Here is a 19,194-nt window from a genome sequence, read left to right on the forward strand (position 1 = left end):
AAGCGCCGGGCCCCTTCACATGGCAAGCCGTACACGTGAGCGCTTCCCATTCACTTCAATGGGAGGGCTCGTAGAGTAAAAAGCAGCCCATTCATTTCAATGGGGAGCGCTCGTATGCCGGCTCCCATTGAAATGAACGGGATCTGCTTTATACGCCCTGATTCTGAACGTGTTTTAACGTTCACAATCAGGCAGCGTATCCGTCGTGTGAAGGGGCCCTAACTGTCTAGAAAGACAGAACTGAGCAAAAGTGGGGGTTTTTGTGATACTTATTTAGTAAAATTTTATCAAGTTGTTTAATTTCTCTGTTCAAATTATTTGTTGGATATTTTCAAGAATTAATTTTTCAGGTTTTCATACATGTTATATGGCGGCATAGTAAAGCATAATTTAACATTCAAGTATATACTTTATGAGAAAACAAAGTGTACCCCAAATCCTGAAATCCCATTTTACATTAAAAAGATTTTTTTTTTTCTAAAACAAAATAAACCTACTATATTACTTTATATAGTCAATTTGACCCACAGCATTGAATAGCTTTAGCTCATTTGAGAGCAGAAACAGTGAGCCACATCTTCTAGTTTATAGCATGATTCCTTGAATTAGTGTAGGATATCTGTATCTGAGAGGTACATTACTATTGATCATACTGAAATGTAGTTATTTTATATTAAATATGAAAGGTTTTGTTTATAGGAAAATGCAAATGAACTTGCCAAGCACAATAACATTATATGATGTATAATATGCAGTATTTTCTTAAATATTTTTTAAACTTAGATTAGTTCTGCAAATTTAGGAACTTTCATAAAGTATGTATTATAGCGTGTATTATATTAAATATAATAAAGATGTCAAATGGTTTTGCTCCATACCCCAATGGTCATTTACTAACATTACACTGAATTGCTCAGATAGAATGGCTGTCTATACAGTTAGTTCTTGTAGTTCTCTAATGCATAGGGAGTCTGTTCATTTAATATGCTCGAAAAGGGGCTATCAATTGGGGTTTTTAAGGGAGAATATCCCTTTAAACATCTGAATTTATTTTCATACTTTAAGTTAGGCCCGGGTTCACATTTGCTTTAGGTATTCCGTTCGGGAAGTCCGCTTGGGGACCCCCTTCCCCGAATGGAAACCTATATGCATTAAAAAGCGGTTAGCTATGAAACCACATGGACCCCATAGACTATAAAGGGCTTGCAGCCCTTTTCTCTCCACATGATTCATGCAGACACCAAATGGAAACCACATGGACCTCATTATAGTCTATGGGGTCTGTGTGGTTTCTTAGCTTTTTAATGCATAAAGGTTTGGGTGGTCCTCAAGTGTACTCCCCGAACGGAATACCGAATGCAGATGTGAACCAGGCCTTACAAAAAGAAAGAGAAAATCTGGTATTTGTAAACTGGTAGATGTGGCTTGGTGCACATTTGTTCCAGAATCCTATGTCTAAATAAACCTAAAATGGCTGAAATATTGGTGTTGACAGAGGGATTCCTCTCATGCATAGGGACTAGCCTCTTTCTACGCAATGATGGGCACTGCACACAAACAAGAACCTGAAAGTTTTGTTCACATTTTTTAATAACATGGCACAATTTACATAACACAAGTCTTCGCTGATGAGGAACATGCTGAAGATTGAGTCGCTTCATTTTTATGCTTGTTTTTTTTTCCTTTTCAGTTCTCTGTTTTTTTTCCTCTTTACATATGTACTAAAAAGGAATTTCTTACATACAAGATAAACAGCAAAAGGTTTGTATATAACAATCTCTTTACAATACTGAAAGCTACCACTACTGTTCCAGTGTACATATTCTTCTGGGAGAGTTTGCTCCTTAAAAAACACTGCACAACATCTGGAGTTCACAAAATCTGAAGCTCACAACTAAACCTTCAGTTGACTACTAAAATAGATCTCTGCTTATTAGAAACAACTGTTGGGAGTTTTATTCATTGTTTTGCCTTTGCCAAAACAGGATAACAACTTAAGATCACTTTAATACACTAGAAGACCAATGAACTATGTTTATTTCATACATATAATTTACAACCCAGTAAACCAAATGTGTATGGTATTTCTTCAGGTAAAGTCATATCCTCTCCAGTAATGGAAATGTAAACAATATCTAGGCTCAAGAACCGATCATGAACTAAACATATGGTACAAACATCTTGGGTAAATGTCAATATTTTATGCTTCAGGTTAGCCAATATGTTTGGGTAGGCCCACCATCTGGACACAAGGTGGTACGCCTACCGGTTGACAGTAATCACTGATATTGTAGCCTTGACTGAGCTCTTATGTCTTGACTATGAGCTCTTGCTGATCATTTTCAATGTCAAAGGTGTTAATCGAGCCATATACTGATAAGATGATATAATTTAATTTCAGATATACACTTGCTTGTGTATTTTGTCGAACTGTTGGTACTGGAGATCCAAAATGCATGTGGATGACTGTAAAAAAAAGGCAAAAGATGTTGCAACACAAGATTCTTAGGGACAATATGACTTTAGTTAAGTAAGTGTGGCAAATGTTCCTTTTGTGTTACAGGGGCTTTATAGTGAAAGCCTCCACAATAATTGCATAGTTGAGGGGGTTTAGTTGTCTCTAATAATATACACAGCACAGTATGAACAGACTGTGTTTTAAATAGTAACATTGTAAACTGCACAGTTTAAGAAGTATTATTGTATAATGTTATGTCTATTTACATTTGTACACAGTAAAGCTTTCATCCTATCCTTTTGCATATATGAACCAATACCCAATGAAGCAAATTGTTTTTACATAAATATTTACAGTTTTTTTTTTCAATATCATAAGTCTGATACAGTCCATATGGATGTAATGAATTATCTCCTTCAGTTCCAACCAAATGCTTTACATTAGTAAAATAAATCAATTAAAGAGAAACATTTGAATTGGCCAAAAGATCTGGAAATTTGCAACATATCATATACAAAAAAGTGAAAATCATTGCTCTTAGAGATTTTACATTTGTACAAAGATTGTATATCAAGTCTTGCACTGATTCCATTCTAATCAGGCTTCTGTCCATAAGCTCATTATTAATGTACTTATCGTGCTTCAATATCCTTCAGTGTGTGAGAAGGAGGTCTATCTCTTATCTCTGCTGTCAATGGAGTAGTCCTCCTGGGAGAACCTGGTCGCCCTCCCAGTGTAGAAATAAGTGGAGGTGGGGCACTTAGTGCTGCTGTTGGAGGAGTCTTATTAAGAAGTCCATTTTGATGTCCTGCTGTAGGACTGACCCTGGGGTAATGCATGCTGGGAAGTCCTGGTGTGATTAAACTTGGATGAGGCAGGTGACCATCCAGTGCAGCTGGATGAACTGCATGTAGGCGGGCATGTTCATAGTCCTCTCGAAGCATATGTAACCTTTCCCTCTCCTCTAACTGGCTTGCTCTTTCATGGTCCCGACGTGGGTCAACAGAAAGATGATGATGGTGGTGATGGTTGTAGTCATGGGGTTCTCTGTCCCTGAATGACCTGTCTGATTCATATAACCTTGGTGTGGTAAGACGGTGAAGTGGGTCATTTCGCAACAAAAAGTCCCGCCCAAGGGGATCTCGCCTATGTATATCTAGTCCTCTGTATGGGTCTCTTAAAGGATCTCGCATTGGATCCCAATGAAATGATGGGTAAGGGAAACGTTCACCTCCTGGAATGGGGCTTATGCCCATAAAAGGAGTCATCATGCGAGTCCTATCTAGACCACCAATACTGTTCATTGGATGCATTCCTGTTACACCCACAGCCATTGGCATGGATGCTAAATGACTTGGATGAACATTTGAAGTAGATATTGGAGGAGCTTGTTCAGAGGATCTGTGGACGGTAGGACCTTCGGAAACCAGAACATCATGGTCTTCCTTCCTTTCCTCTTTTACTTTCACATCATTACTTTTCTTTTGAGTTTCATAGGTCTCAGTTTTTCTTTCATTTTCACGATTAGAAGTGCTATTGGGTCTAGAACTCTCCATCACTGGCGCCCTGACATAAGGTGAAGGCACCCTTGATAACTGTTTAGCTTCCTCCACAGCTCTACTTTCGTGTACAATATTTTCTTTCTCTGCAATGTGGTTATCCTTTGCTTTGTGCTCTTCCATATTATTTTCTTTCCATGAGTCAGAGTGCTCTCTTTCTCGTTCTTTAGGCTTTTCTTTTTCTCGCACCTCATTGTTTATGTGGCTTCTACTTTGTTCAGATAAACTGCGGTTATGTCCCAGTGAATTTACTTGGTTAACAGGTGCTGGTGAAGGATGACTAGAGTGCCTTTTTTCCAGACTTTCCCTATAACAAAAAAAAAAAAAATGAATGTAATTGGTAAAATAAAAATATATTCAAAATGCAGATAATATAATTGAAAAGTAATGGCAAAACCCATCAACTAACTGTCATACCATTACATATGGACAACCTCTTTGCACATAACCAATTAGGGTACATCACATGAGGGATATTGCTACATAATATTACAACTCAACTAGCATGCAGCTTCCTAAGTTAAATAACAGCAGACCAATGAGGTTACTGATGCTAGAAAGTTGTCAACTTTTTTTGGGTTGTCTTCATTATGAGATGTGGTTTCCTAGTTGGGACAACCCCATTCTTTCCCTAGGAACCCAGCTACGTCCATTGAGGGAGACATTATGCTGAGCCCATCATATCTTTAGATAGTCCAACAGATGCACCACTTCAATGATAAAGCTGTTTATAAATAGGCAAATGAGGACTTAAATTTTCAAAACTGAATACGGAGCCCTTAGAGGCTCTGACACATCCTATCACATTCAAGCCTCATTTGCATATTTTAAAAAACTACTTTTTCAATGTAATGGTGCATCTAACAATGTATTACCTCTGGTTGTATATTGAGTTTCCTTGTGGCAGATTCCCTTTATTTATTAACTGACTTTTGCTAGTTAAGAGTGGACAGCTAAAATTTCTAAGTAATGATATTGATAATATCTACAAACAGTTTCAACTCTGTTAAACAATATTCATTTAATCTAGATTTCTCTTTTGTACGTTACATAGTTACATAGTAGATGAGGTTGGATGAAGATATCAGTCCATCAAGTCCAACCTATAACCCTACAATCCCCTACAGTGTTGATCCAGAGGAAGGGAAAAAAAACCCATAAGGCTCATGCCAATTACCCCATTTCAGGGGAAAAAATTCCTTCCCGTTACTTTTTCTAATTGACAAAAATAAACTATTAGCACTTCTTTATTGAAAGCTTTAATACTTTGCAGCATTTTCCACACCTGCCTAAAATGTATGCACAGTACTGTATATGTGACTGTAATAAGTAAACTGATTCACAAACCTTTCTTTATCATCCTTCGATGATGATTCTCTTTTCTCAGAATCTCGGTCATGAGCTGTAGCTGAAGAGCTGCGTTCTTGTTCACCTGGTTTTAGCCAAGGTGGAGGTGTTGGGAAAGATGGTGGTGTTCGATGAAGTCGATTCCATGGCTCATGAGGATTGTTGAAGTTCTGCATATTTGGCCCTTCTTTATGGCTAAACATTGAGTTTGAGGCTATAAAGAAGACATAGTTAAAGTGTAAATGTGTTTGTATGGACACTTAAGATTACAAAACCCCAACAATAAATTCAAAGGCAGCAGAAAGTGTAAATGTTAGTGGTACTAACCCATAATGAGGGGGTGGTTGAAGGGTCTGGTTGTTTCTTAGGAGAAAAGACAAAGAGAAATGACAGCTTTCCTACATTTTGTTCCCATTCACATATGCACTTAGACAACTATAAACAATATTTATAAAGTTTGGGAAAATATTTAATGGAATTTTAAGGGAACAGAATTCCAAACATTCATCAGGGTATGTGGGGAGAACAAAGGACAGTGACAACCAAACAACCAAAAGCTTCCTTCAATTTCCTATTCCCTGCTGTTTAAATTGTTTTATGTACAAAATGTAATATTTCCTAAAATCCATTGTATGTTGTCTATATCTGGTCTCAAAATTATGTGAAAAGTAGATGATATTTATTTGGAAGAGTTCACTTTCTGGTAGTGTTTGGTTATGTAATATGTGTATATGTAACTTTCCAACTTTAAAAACATTTTCTTAGAAATTATTAACTTTACTCTGTTTTTTTGCAGTTTTCTCACAATACTTTAGTTAAACAACCTATATATACACACAACAAATGTGACAGCATACAGAATATCACAGGCAGTATAATAAATTTGGAAATCCACTCCACACAATTGCAATTTTTCAATAATTTTTCCGCTATATATTTAGTGAAGCACAACGGTGGAGATCTGTCTTAGCTTACGAAACTTATTTACAAGTCTTTGTCCATCTTCCTAGATATTTTCCTCTTCCTTATCCTGCTGTTTTGTAGAATCATTTTAGGCCAATATTTAGTACCACAATTTTGGTGCAAATTTAGCCCAATTTAAAGGGGCTCTATCACTGGGAAAAGTCATTTCTAACTAATCACATCCTTGCATAGGCTTTAGAAAGTCTATTTCACACCTACCTTTAGTATGTAGATTGCCTCAGTGGTTTCTGAATAAGTCCGTTTTTATTCATATGCTAATTAGTCTGGTGCACGATACATCGTGCACTCCTCTCCTGTTGTTTCCTATGGGAGGCTGCTGCTGCTGATGACTTAGCTTCCTGTTTGCCTCACACACATAGGAGATAATAGGAGAGAGGAGGCTGCTGGGAACTTCCTGTACTGGCTGAAAGCTCATTAGCATATTAATAAAAACTGACTTATTCAGAAACCACTGAGGCAATCTACATACTAAAGGTAGGTGTGGAATAGCCTTTCTAAAGCCTATGCAAGCATGTGTTTAGATAAAAATGACTTTTCCCAGTGATAGAGCCCCCTTTAAGCCATGCTCCCTTTCCTAGATACTTTTCAACAGTGCACAAAAAATGTCTAAACCATAATTAATCTGGCATGAACTCTAATTTTACTATCTCCAACTAAGCCAGAATTCTGGAACATTCTGGATACATTTTTATTATATCAGTACTATACTCAACTATTTAGTTTACATGATCTAGAAGATGTTACAGTATGACAATGAAATTCTTCACTTACACTTACACTTGTTTTTTTTTGTTTTTTTTTTTTTTTTACCAGAAACAGCACTGGTCTAATATTGCAGTTTAACCCATTTCACTTAGAGGATCTTTTACATTCTCCACCAGCTCCAGCTTTATGCATCCTTTAATAGCCACGCCTCCACTGATTGCAACACAATTTTTACTCAGGCACCTAAACTAACTCCACAGATTGTTTGGGAATGGTAGAGGCTATAGAAAAAATTCCAACAGATCTGGGAACTGTGGAGTGACAGCTATTAAATGACCCAAATTGGCATTGGTGGAGGTGAAAGGTCTTCTTTAATTTGAAATAAGCTGATCTTACTTTTCTAACTCCAAGCAAAGTAGACAAATTTGATTATTGCAAGATACATTTAGCTTAAGAAGAGCTCCAAACTATACAAGGATATTCTACAATATGTAGAATTGTGATGATACAAACAGATTTTTACAAAGAGAAGGAAATTTATCCACGGTTACATTACAACTACATATACATAGTCATTTTTAAAAATCACTAACTACAAATGTAATATTAAGATTCTATACTTACTAACTGAAGGATTGCCAAGCCCCCCAAAGGCATTTCCACCCACAGAACCAAGACCACTGAACGTTGAAGGACGGTTAAACGGTTCTATAACACAAAAGTTACATTCAGTTTGATATATGGGAAATACAAGTCACTAAAAAGTTACATTTTGTATCTTAAAAGAGTATTAATATTTACCAAGGTGAGCGGATGGATTGAGAAAATTGCTGTGATGAGGTGGAGGACCAAAAGGTGCCCCTGCTGGGTGTGCACCACCTAGAAGTTAAGAGGAAAAAAAATCAAGTATTTGCATTTTTTTAAAAAACATATAAAAAATGAAGAACTGATTGAGAAATAATCAGCAAATCATAACATGATTTTCGAGTACTTTACATTTTGTGTTTCAAATTATGCTTTGGTCGTGTAAAACTGAGATATAAAATGCCCTTGACCTAGGTAAAGTCAAAATGTTAAATCATTGTTTTCAAGGTTCAAGAGACTTCCACTTTCAGATGCTATTGTATATAGAAAATGATGAAATCTTCAGATTAAAAAAGGATTCTATAGATTTAGGATATTCTTTGCCCTGACACTCTAGACCAGATCCTCTAACCTTTTCTATAGAAACATCATCTATGGTGATTTCTGGGCCTCCCTCTTGGTCAAAGCTCAAACTAAAATTTAAAAAAAATCCTCTCAATTTATCTTTTCTAGGTCTTCTGAACACACTATTTAACATTATAATAATCACTAAATTTGTCAATTCTGAAGGAAAGAGTTGGGCAGTATATAAGGAGTGGAAATATGTCTTGTCATCAGCTCCTCATTTATAATAGGGAAGGTACGTGCACATTCCATACAACAACAACCTGAAACATCTCTTATTATTTGGTTATTATGTGTATTAATGCTAAACATAATGATAGAACATTACTTTCCTACATAAAGAATACCCACCAGCAGCAGAAAATAGAGTAGAAGGGCGTGCCAAGTCATGAGGGTGCGGATGGTGATGGATTGCTCCAAAGAGGCTCGGACCTGGTGGCCTGCTCAAAAACTCAGGCTTCAGGCCAAAATCAAGCTTGTGTGGATCTGTCTGCATCTGTTTCTGAAATGAAAAGCATTACTGGAATTGAGATTTCCCCCGTGGGCAGATAAGAAAAGAGGCTTCAAAGACCATACAAAATGCCACATTCACACCTTGAAATTGCAAAACTGATCTTTGTATGTGCTATAATTGAAATTACACTTCTTAAAGCTGATGTTATCAGAAGTGACAGACACAGCTTAGTCTGGATAAATGAGAGAGACATGACTTGTAGGCAAAATTCTGAAATAAGATTCGTACAAATACTGATCATCTGCACTGAGACTGGAGTAATAAAGATGTCCTACAATAGACAATGCTGTTAGGTAATTAGAACATTCACTGTTAATTCCTCCAAATGGCCCAAATAATTAAAGAAATCATTATCAATCTACTAGGCCTACTATCCATTTACAGGCGGCTGTAATTAAATGTATAATTAATGAAAATAATTGCATATTTATCCTTCTAAAGTTCAATGACCTGTAATTCGTGAAGGTCTTAGAACACATCAGTAATTCCTTAGTAGAAAGTACTAAATATACATTTTAGAGCGGGTTCACACCTGCGCCCGGTCTCGCTTTGCAGGTTTCCGTCTTCTGCCTGAGAACCTGGACAGGAGACTGAAAGACATTGGTCAGTTTTCAAACCCATTTACTTGAATGGGTTTGCAAAGTGTCCGCCCGTGAGCGTCTTGTGCCTGTCCGCAGCTAAACCGTTTTTTTAAACAGGACACAAAGTCCTGCATGTCTGACTGTGTCGGGTTAAAAAAACGGTTTCGCCGCAGAGAGGCTGTACATTATGTAGGAGCTGTGCTTGATATTGCAGTTCAGACCCATTCACTTGAATGTGGCTGAGCTGCAAGCAGGTCATGTGATGAATGAATGTAATGTCACTGTCCCGTGAAGCAGAAGGAATGATCATCCAAGCGGCTGATCTACGGTGCCCCAGCTGTCAGACTCCTGTAAAATCCCTTTAACTTGGCCACAGACAAACTAAATCACCCAAATTCTTGTTAAACCAACCCATACACACATACACATAAGCATGTGTTTTCCAAGGAGACAAAGTAATAGGCCATTTGAAACCCGGGGCAATGGATCGAGTATGTTATAATTGAAGATATCTTCTAACCTCACATCTGATTTTGGGAGAGACGCCCCACATCCAATACACATTAGATATTTGACTAATCCTTCCTCAATTAGTGGTTTGGATTACTTCCATATAATATGTATAGGCACCGTTAGGTTCTGCACAACAAATGTATATGCCATATAGTTACATATGTTACCAAGTAACTCAGTAGTATACAATGTACAGTTTTCTGCAATATCTCCCTATGCTGAAAAGCATAGTCAACTATTTTTTTTCAATACAGTGCAAACATAAAAGATATACATAAGCTAAAAGAGCGATATTTGCCATTTGTTTGGGAACAATGCATATGTCAGACCCTTTATGACCTATGAACTTCTTTATCACATACTCCGTGAGATTTTGAAAAGAAGAATGTTTAGCCACTCAGCCATATTAAAAAAAACCGTCTTATCAATCTAATTTTTGTGCTTCAATGTGCAAATCCTCATCAAGCTGCAGCTTAATAAGACATTTGTTCTCGCTCACTGGACAGGCAAATAAAAGTTAACGTCTCTTGCTACGTTTTAGGTGCAGAATCACACCATTGAGAAACTTTAATTAAAAAATAGAAGCATTTTATAAGTATGCGTTAAAGTGTGGAAATATTACCGTATACACGTACATCATATGGGTCACAGAGAACACTTGTACTGTGTAGAACAAGCGACATGTCCACAAGTACGATAGCTATTTACTAAACAATGTCTATTTTACTGAATGGAGGTAAACTGACTTAACATCTTGCTTTAGGGAAAACATCACAGTGATCATTGGAGTCTATTTACAATCCCCCGTGTGGATTAGCAGTTATTTTAATAGTTTTTCTCATTTGGTTACTATAGTCTCTAAGGGAAAATTCTCCTCACTTAAAATAAAATAGCAACTTGCATGCCAATGTTGGATAATCAAACACAATATGAGACTAATTCTAAGACAATGAAGTACAAGAAGGAATAGAGAAAACTTAAGAAGAGCTCAGAACGCAACTATTTTTCTACTCATCATTGTGAATATTGAGGATACAAAAATGAAATGCAAATTATACATCCGCACAGCAAAACACCCAACACCTAAGATTTAGACAAAAAATACTTGGACTATACAGTCAAAAGATGCAGTAAACCATCAGAGCAACTCATACTGGATACATTTGGTGCATCTTTAGAAACTTATGTCTGACCTTACACCACCTATTGCTTGGCTTCCTTTGAGCATTAGGATAATAAAAAAGTCTGAATAAGGAAAGTGACACCATATAATTTCTCTAAGTTTGGACTGAGCCGATGGTACGCTGTGTCCAAACACAGGATGAAACAAATCTGGGGTTTGCCCATCTTTAGCTACAACCAAATTATTCTTTATTATCTCAGTAAAGTTGGTTTTATTTGCAAGTGACCTACAAACTAATGTGAAGAATCCTTATCAACACCTTTTTGAGAAAGTCCTGTCTATATCATAGTCTTATTGAATATATCTTTTTCGTACCACTAATAGGATATTTAATATTACATAGTCATGATCTATGTATTGTTTGGAAAGCTGCAGGCCATGAATTTTAATTTTACGCTTACCTTGACTTTTTGTTGGTGATGGTATATTTGCCAGGCAATATGAACATGCATAGCACACCACTTTCCAGGTTTCTAGGAGAAAGGAACACAACTTTTTACTAACTAATTCAATTTTTAGCAGCATTTTAAAGTTACTCAAGAAGAGTATACATAATACAGTGGTCAGACATAAAGGACTAATGTACTTGTGGATTCTGACATGAAATTCAATATTTCTAGGTAATGCTTCATAATTACTCTCCTGTTCAAAATAAACATTTTATAATAAATCCATAATGCATAGCTAAAACATATTTTTTAACTATTTAATTTTTTACATATCCTCCTCATTTATGTAAAATGGCCACCGGGTTCTCTGTCTACTCTATGCACTATGACTTGGTAGTCAGAGAGCCCCCTGATCTCGACTGATCCCTCCAACAGCAGGAGTGAATGTCTTACACTACCCTATGTACAGTGTGATTTATTATTTGTAGACAAGCTAAGATCAGGGTAGTGTCTCAGACTACCAATACACACTGTACATAGTGTAAACTGAGAAGCTGGTGGATATTTTACAGACATTAATAGAGTGCTGGAAATCAGGTCAAGAGCACCACATTTATTAAAAAGGAGAGAACAGGTATTTTAAATGAACTATGTATTATATATTTATGGTGAAATTTGTATTTGTATCACTTTAAGGTTACTCATTAGATCTATCTACAGTCCTATGAAAAACCACAGTTAGGCCCGATTCACATTTATGTTCGGAATTCCGATCGGGGAGTTCTCTTGGGAACCCCCTGAATGGAAACCAAACACATTATAGACATTAAAAAGTGGTTACCAAAGAAACCACATGGACCCCATAGACTATAATGAGGTCCATGTGATGTCCACATGAAACATACAGAGAGAAAAGTGCTGCTTTTTGTTGCAATACAGCAGTACTTTTCTTTCCACATGATTCGTATGGACACTGAGCGGAAAACACTCCATATAGTCTATGGGGTCCGTATGGTTACTTAGCGAACCGCTTTTTAATGCGTATAGGATTCTCTTTGGGGGGGTCCCCAACGGAATAGTGAAAGCAGATGTGAATCGGGATTTACCTATTTACTAAATATGAGTGAATTTTTGAAAATTGTCGGAAATAAGTTGCTGAAGATTAAAATATTGGAGTACAAATATTAGCAAAACATTGATGGGGAAAATTCTGCTTGGGATTCACTGTCTAATTGTTGATTGTACAATTAGATGTGCTAATCGATGAATTGAATTATATTGTATATTGACCAAACCAAGTATAAAATATATGAGAAAGTAAAGAATAATTACAATTACATTTTTAATACAGAACATTTTTTTAAATGACTATCATTTCCTTTTAACAATGATCAGAAAATCTATTGTTAGTAAACGCTTATATGCTGTTCCATAATCTACATGATAATTAAATCTATATTGTTTGCTTAATAAATTTAGAAATGTTAAAATAGACACTTACCCTCAGCATAGGCCTGAAAGGATCAGTCAACTGTGAAGAGAAAATGACAGCTTGGTTACATGCCTGTCACTCAGACAATCACATTAATGAACACATGCTTATTGGTTTCTAATGACAAGGTGGCGAAATGCTGAAATTTTACTTTCAAATTAAATCCTTTATGAAATAATGAGTCAATCTGAGCACCATCACAACCAATATAAATCCACTTTATAAAAATTTACAGCAAGGAAACTGACATCCTTCCCAAGTATATACTGCAGCTATATTAGTACACACATACACACGCACATACACACACACATGCATACACACACACACATACATACGCACACACACATACATATACACACACACATACATACACACATACATACACACACATACACACACACACATACACATACGCACACACACACCCCACTAAATATAATATACTCTTAAAGCACCCAACATTATTTCCCATTGTCCTCCATCTATCTTGCAGTTGTATGACAGCCAAGGCCACTTGCTTGTTTTCCACAACATGTCTTTTTTTCTAAAATACAATGTGGGATGTTTTGGCATTGACAAATATGACATGCCGCGTTGCCAACATTTGACAGCTGCTGTTTTGATATAGTAAAATGCTTTTTTATTGGGCTTTAGCTCTTCAATGTATGAGACAAGGCCAAGCTTTCTCTTATGAAGCACAAAGCTTTGCATGGAAATCACATGAAAAAAAGGTTGTAACATGAAATGCAATACAATTTATATAAGTTAATAAAAGGATGCATTTAGGCTTTCTATTCCGATGCAAGTGGTTCTAAGTAGGCACATTCATTGTGTTTGAGGGTTTGTTTGAAGAATGAGTCTAATCCCCCAAAAATATCTGAATTAGCATATGTCAAATAACACCACTGATGCAGCAGAGCTGAATTTGTCACTGAACTGCACCATAGGATTATAAATTATGATAATCAGAGTTTTGTGATAATTTTATGAAAATAATAGACTTCAGTTACTTTAAATGGTAAAATGAGGTGTGCTAAATAAATGTAATGTATTTCAGTATATACAGTAGGTACTGCAAGCAGAAAACTGTAATAGGACATCCACAGACTTCTATAGAGCCCAATTTTGCACAGAATCATAGGGAGAGATGTTCCATGGGATGTCATATTACATTGTATAATATCATAGAATCCCTGCACTCATTCCCTGTAACTCTGTCGTACAAAGCTTTACCCTACAGCCTCCTGATATCTTTGCAATGTGCAAAAGGCCTAAGGGTGTTATATGCAATACATCAGTTGACTAGAGTAACAGGTAGGCAAGGAAAGTCGTTTTCTCATCAAAATTATTGCCGGGATTACTCTAAAAATGATATGCTATAGTTTTCAACTATGTCACATTTATAACATAACAGCGTTTATAATATATATATATATATATATATATATATATATATATATATGTACATTGTTAGAGAGTAAAGGGTGTGGTGTGGGACGACAGGTATGTTCCAGCCAGGCAGCTAAAGGGTGTTTGGTAAAGACCCACACCAGGGAGGTCAGCTAACTGATCAAGGCCTAATAACAGTCTGAGTGTGTGGACTAGGAGCTGTGGCACCACACTGACTGAGCTGAGAGTTCCTGTGTGAACTGGACCTACAAACCAGGTACTTTGCCACCCGTTTGAAGTTTCCAGAGCGAGAATCAGGCAGCCAGGCTCCTGTATAGTCAGGGAACAGTTTTCTTATGTTTAGTTAGTTCTTTGTCAAGAAGGCTTTTGTTTTGTTTGTTTGTGTCTTTGCAGAGGCAGTTCATGCACTTCAAGTGAAATAAACGCTGAATTTGAGTGTAACCCAGTCTCTGTGTCCCTACTCCCTGCACTGCTACCAAGCATCCACCTGAGCGATTCCCCACAATAGATAGATAGATAGATAGATAGATAGATAGATAGATAGATCCTATAGACATAGTAAAGAAATTGCTTGAATCTGTCTATTTTGGTGCGATCAGCTGATTATACTATTATACTATGTGCATGGGGCCTCCTGGTACATCCAAGAGTAAGGACAGATGGGACATGTAGAACTTCAAGGCCCAATCCTTTTGTTCTCAGGGGAGATAGGCTGCTGCCAGAGGCATATTGTGGCAGTTTATTCCCCTCTGACCACTGACAAGTTTATGTATTTGTCTTACTTATGTAGTGCCAACATATTTGCAGCACTTAGCAGACATTGTCATTACACTTGATCCAGGTATGCATGTGTATGGGGGTGTCGGAAGAAACAGTTGTCAGCCAAATGAGCGAGCTACAAGAAATGTGCAGGCACCTTAAACAATACAATATTTTACCTTTTCCTTGATTACTGATTATACACTATGAAGGGATATCTATCTGTAAAATAAATGTGCAGCAGTGGGATATTATCCCCATCACTACAGATATATTGTGCTATACAGTTAACAACCAGTGCACTGAAAGGTTAAAATACTGTAAAGTCAGGCAGATCAGGGGGAACTTAACCAAGGATGGCCAGGTTACGCTATCTAGTAATAGCAATCATTCTACTTATGGTAAGAACTTGGTTTAAAATGTGAATCTTTCCTGCAGCGCATTGAAATGGATGCAAATATCACATGCCATTGTCTGGTTTGCTTTGCTAAAGCTTTCAACAGGAGTTCCTGTTGTTCAACCCTTACTTGGAAATCAAGAGACTCCAATCCACCAATTACATCAATATTTCATCAGCACACTCAATAATACAGCAGCTCTGGGACTATGGGACTGTATTCTTACAACAACAACAAATACTGCATTTCATGCACAAACCCTTTCCACCCCATCACCACAGGGAAAGCTGTCCTGCTTTCAAGAAAGAATTGGCTGCTACCCTAAACACTATGGATGTCTGCTCCAAATCTAGATTCAACTGTAACTTTCTTTCTTACACAAATAAAGATTTCTATGTTAACTTAGATAGCGATCATAAACTAAAGCAGTTTATGACTGTTCTCCTCCCTGGCGAATGACCAGACATCTGTGCAGAGACAATCCCAGCCTCGGTCCAATACGCGTGGCATAAAGTATATATCTTTGTGTGCGGAACTGGACGATAAAAAAATATTGCCTTAATTATCTTGCGATTTAAAGTGGTGTCAAAAGAAAAAAAAAAAACGCATAGACCGGAAAAATGTGGTTTATTCTAACATAAAAATATAAGAAAATATGGAAAAGCAAACAATAACGTATGAAAAAATACAGGTGGGATTGAAAAAAAATATATATATTAAAGAGGTTTTACAACACTTTTTAGGATAATTCATCCATATCAGATCATAGGTAGTGATTCCCAACACAACTACAGATGACCTGATCAATCTGGCCTATGTTCAATAACTCAGGTGGTCCTTCTGTATCTCAGCCCTATTAGGTAAAAGGGGTTGAGCTGAACAATGAAGAAGCCACAGCACTCATCTGACCTCTGTCGTCCCTGCAATCAGAGTTGGGGTTCCGAAAGTTGTACCCACCCATCTGATATTGATGACCACCTATCCTAAGGACAGATCAATACAAAAGTCTCAGAAAACCTCTTTAATATTTGTGGTTAGGTTTAACCAAATTATCGTTTATTCCAAGGTATAGGACTATGCTTCCACAAATAAAACAAAAAAGTGAAACGCTTGATCGGCTAATAGAAATTCACACGCTACAGTGATTTAATGTCCAAATTGTTGACCTGCTCCTGACAAGTTACAGACCGGAAAAAAATAAATTTATGGACATTAAAAAATAAATAAGAAACTTTAAATGTAGTTATACTCTAAAAACATTGACAGTTTCTGAACTGTCACTGGCCTGTATGTCTTATAGTATATAATAATAGATAGATAGATAGATAGATAGATAGATAGATAGATGATAGATAGATAGATAGATAGATAGATAGATAGATAGATAGATAGATAGATAGATAGATATGTATTTCTCTTACATTCTCTGCATGGCTTCTAGAACTAGCACATAACAAAACTTGTATTGCATCTTATTATGCCCTTCAAAACATCTTACATCATCCTTCTTCACGTGTGAGAATCGTAACATAATGTGACATCTTGGGGGTATGATCTGATGGTAAATGACAGGCCTGACTTTTGGGTTTCTGACAGCTGACAAAAGGGAAAGAAACAAACCACAACATTTTGCTGCAGTGGACCCTGTGAGATAACAAATGTAGATTTGCTGGGAAAAATGATATTTTTAGAAACTGAAGCGTCTTTAACATTTTAATGTTAAATATTCCCTTCTGTGTAAATGTCATTGTCAAAACTGTATGTACAATGTATAGAAGCGATATTGACCATATATTTGGTTTGAAAAACTTTTGGTTATTACACAAGAAGATGATCATTCTTTTCTCATTTTATAGAAAAAAAATAAGGAAGGTGGTGTTCACAGGTCAAGTCCAGTCATAGTGAGCTATAATCGTTGGAAGGATATGTTCTCATGTCCCCATTATTATGCAACTGAAATCTGCACCAACGCCACTACAGAGGGTAAGCCATATGCAAAATTCACCAAAGGAAGATCCTGTGAGTATACTGCTAAGGGTTAGGAGTAAAAGCCATGGCTGTATGCCCATAAAACTGCTCATACTGTATATTTACTACAAAATAACACAGAGACATAAGGGGCCCATTATACTGTGTGCGGGGGCATAAGGAGGTCATTATACAGCATTGGGCATAACAGGGCCATGATATTGTGTGTGGAAGCATAAGGCTGCTATTATATTTTATGAGGGCAAGGGGGGGGGGGGCGGCGCATTATATTGGGTAGAGATATAAAGAGGCCCATTATACAGTATGTGGGGACAAAAGTCGGCCATTATGCTATGCATAGGAGCATGTGGGGGTGATTATACTGTGTGTGGAGGCATAAGCTGTGGATTGTTATACTGTGTGGGGTTGCATAAGGGGAGAATTATATTGTGTGTGGAGGCACGCCATAGTGGTTTTAAACCAACCTTATGTTAGTTATAGTTGCAGGTCTTACCCATGGATTACAGTCTTTGCAATGCAAAGGTTGTAAGCTATGGAAGACCTAGTGCGATTCCAGCAGGTGTGCCACAGCAAAATCACCTAATTTCAGATTTTGTTGCTGTGGTGACTTTTGACTTGACTCTGGCTAGGGCCATTGAATTTCAATGAATAGTGTATTAGATATGGAACATTGTCCAAGTATCTATTAGCTGCATTCACTTTTGTGAGGATCACAAATAGAGTTTTCTCATGAATTGTAAAATAGAATAGAAAATGCTATATTGGATAAATCGAGTACCATAATTGCAACCTTTACATGGAAGAAACGAAAAATAGTCCCTAGAGGTAAAAGCTGTATGTCTATGCTGTTCACCTAAATAACTCACTATATCTGACATGCAAGTTGCTGGAGATATTTACTGTGCATTTTCCATAATCCTTTTAATCTCTCTAGTGAATCTAATTCAATGCTTGTCATCAGTCTGGTGTTATTTCCCATTCCAATCCTCACTCAGTAACTCTAAATTTAGAGGGATGCTTGTCCTTTGAACTGGGATGTAACATTAGATGTTGATATGTGAAGTAGCCCGTAGGATCCCCTATGAGATTTGCAACTGGGACTAATATGACAGGTTCAGTAACATTGTCCTGGAGCAAATCACAGGAGTGCCTTGTAAAAATGACAATGAAGATGATCAAGAGAAAACTTCAACTTAAGATCCCCTATACCACGTGAGAATGTCCCTTAAGCAACTAAATAACATCATAGTCTAGAGAAAGCATAAGGAATAAGATTGACTAGCTTTCTGTGACAAGGACATTTATCACTCCCAGGAGGGTTAGAAACAAGTTGACATAATGGTGACACTGTGGACCGTGGAGTCGTTCTTCTTCCACTTACCCTTGGGTCCTTCTGCAAAAGTGTGTGAGGGACAGTTCCAGGTCTGGCTGCAACATCAATAGGATTGGAAGTCTGAGAAGGAGACAAGGGTTGAAATTAATTGGACATGACAAAATAGTTTTCTTCTCTGCGCTACTTTGTATCTCTTTAGCTTTGTGCTTGACAAGCCCCTGTGCCCGGCAGTTTCTTTTTCATTTTCAGGCAGCTCAGACCTAATGGCCTGTGACTTCCCTTGATAAGTGAAGCTAAACATCATCAGCTACGGCAGTAGAAACGAGGGGTTTTATTAACATGAATCTTTCCAGTGTTCACCCTTTTGT

At 37.0% G+C, this 19,194-nt stretch overlaps 1 protein-coding gene across 8 annotated transcripts in view; it reads right to left on the minus strand.

Annotated features, from left to right (window-relative positions):
• Positions 1 to 1,571: 1,571 nt before the first annotated feature.
• AUTS2 (activator of transcription and developmental regulator AUTS2) overlaps positions 1,572 to 19,194 on the minus strand; it is a 1,077,115-nt gene continuing 1,059,492 nt past the window's right edge. For 6 of the 8 annotated variants that reach the window (XM_075264852.1, XM_075264857.1, XM_075264853.1 and 3 more), the window contains 9 exons: positions 18,875 to 18,946; positions 12,944 to 12,973; positions 11,455 to 11,526; positions 8,614 to 8,764; positions 7,855 to 7,932; positions 7,678 to 7,761; positions 5,692 to 5,727; positions 5,365 to 5,578; positions 1,572 to 4,324 (listed from right to left, as the gene is read on the minus strand). In XM_075264852.1, the coding sequence (XP_075120953.1) occupies positions 3,091 to 4,324; positions 5,365 to 5,578; positions 5,692 to 5,727; positions 7,678 to 7,761; positions 7,855 to 7,932; positions 8,614 to 8,764; positions 11,455 to 11,526; positions 12,944 to 12,973; positions 18,875 to 18,946 (1,971 nt within the window). In that variant the 3' untranslated portion in view covers positions 1,572 to 3,090. The remainder of the gene's footprint in view (positions 4,325 to 5,364; positions 5,579 to 5,691; positions 5,728 to 7,677; positions 7,762 to 7,854; positions 7,933 to 8,613; positions 8,765 to 11,454; positions 11,527 to 12,943; positions 12,974 to 18,874; positions 18,947 to 19,194) is intronic. The other 2 variants (XM_075264856.1, XM_075264854.1) reach the window with 1 other exon arrangement.

This window comes from Leptodactylus fuscus, chromosome 2, assembly GCF_031893055.1.
Source record: "Leptodactylus fuscus isolate aLepFus1 chromosome 2, aLepFus1.hap2, whole genome shotgun sequence".
NCBI lineage: Eukaryota > Metazoa > Chordata > Amphibia > Anura > Leptodactylidae > Leptodactylus > Leptodactylus fuscus.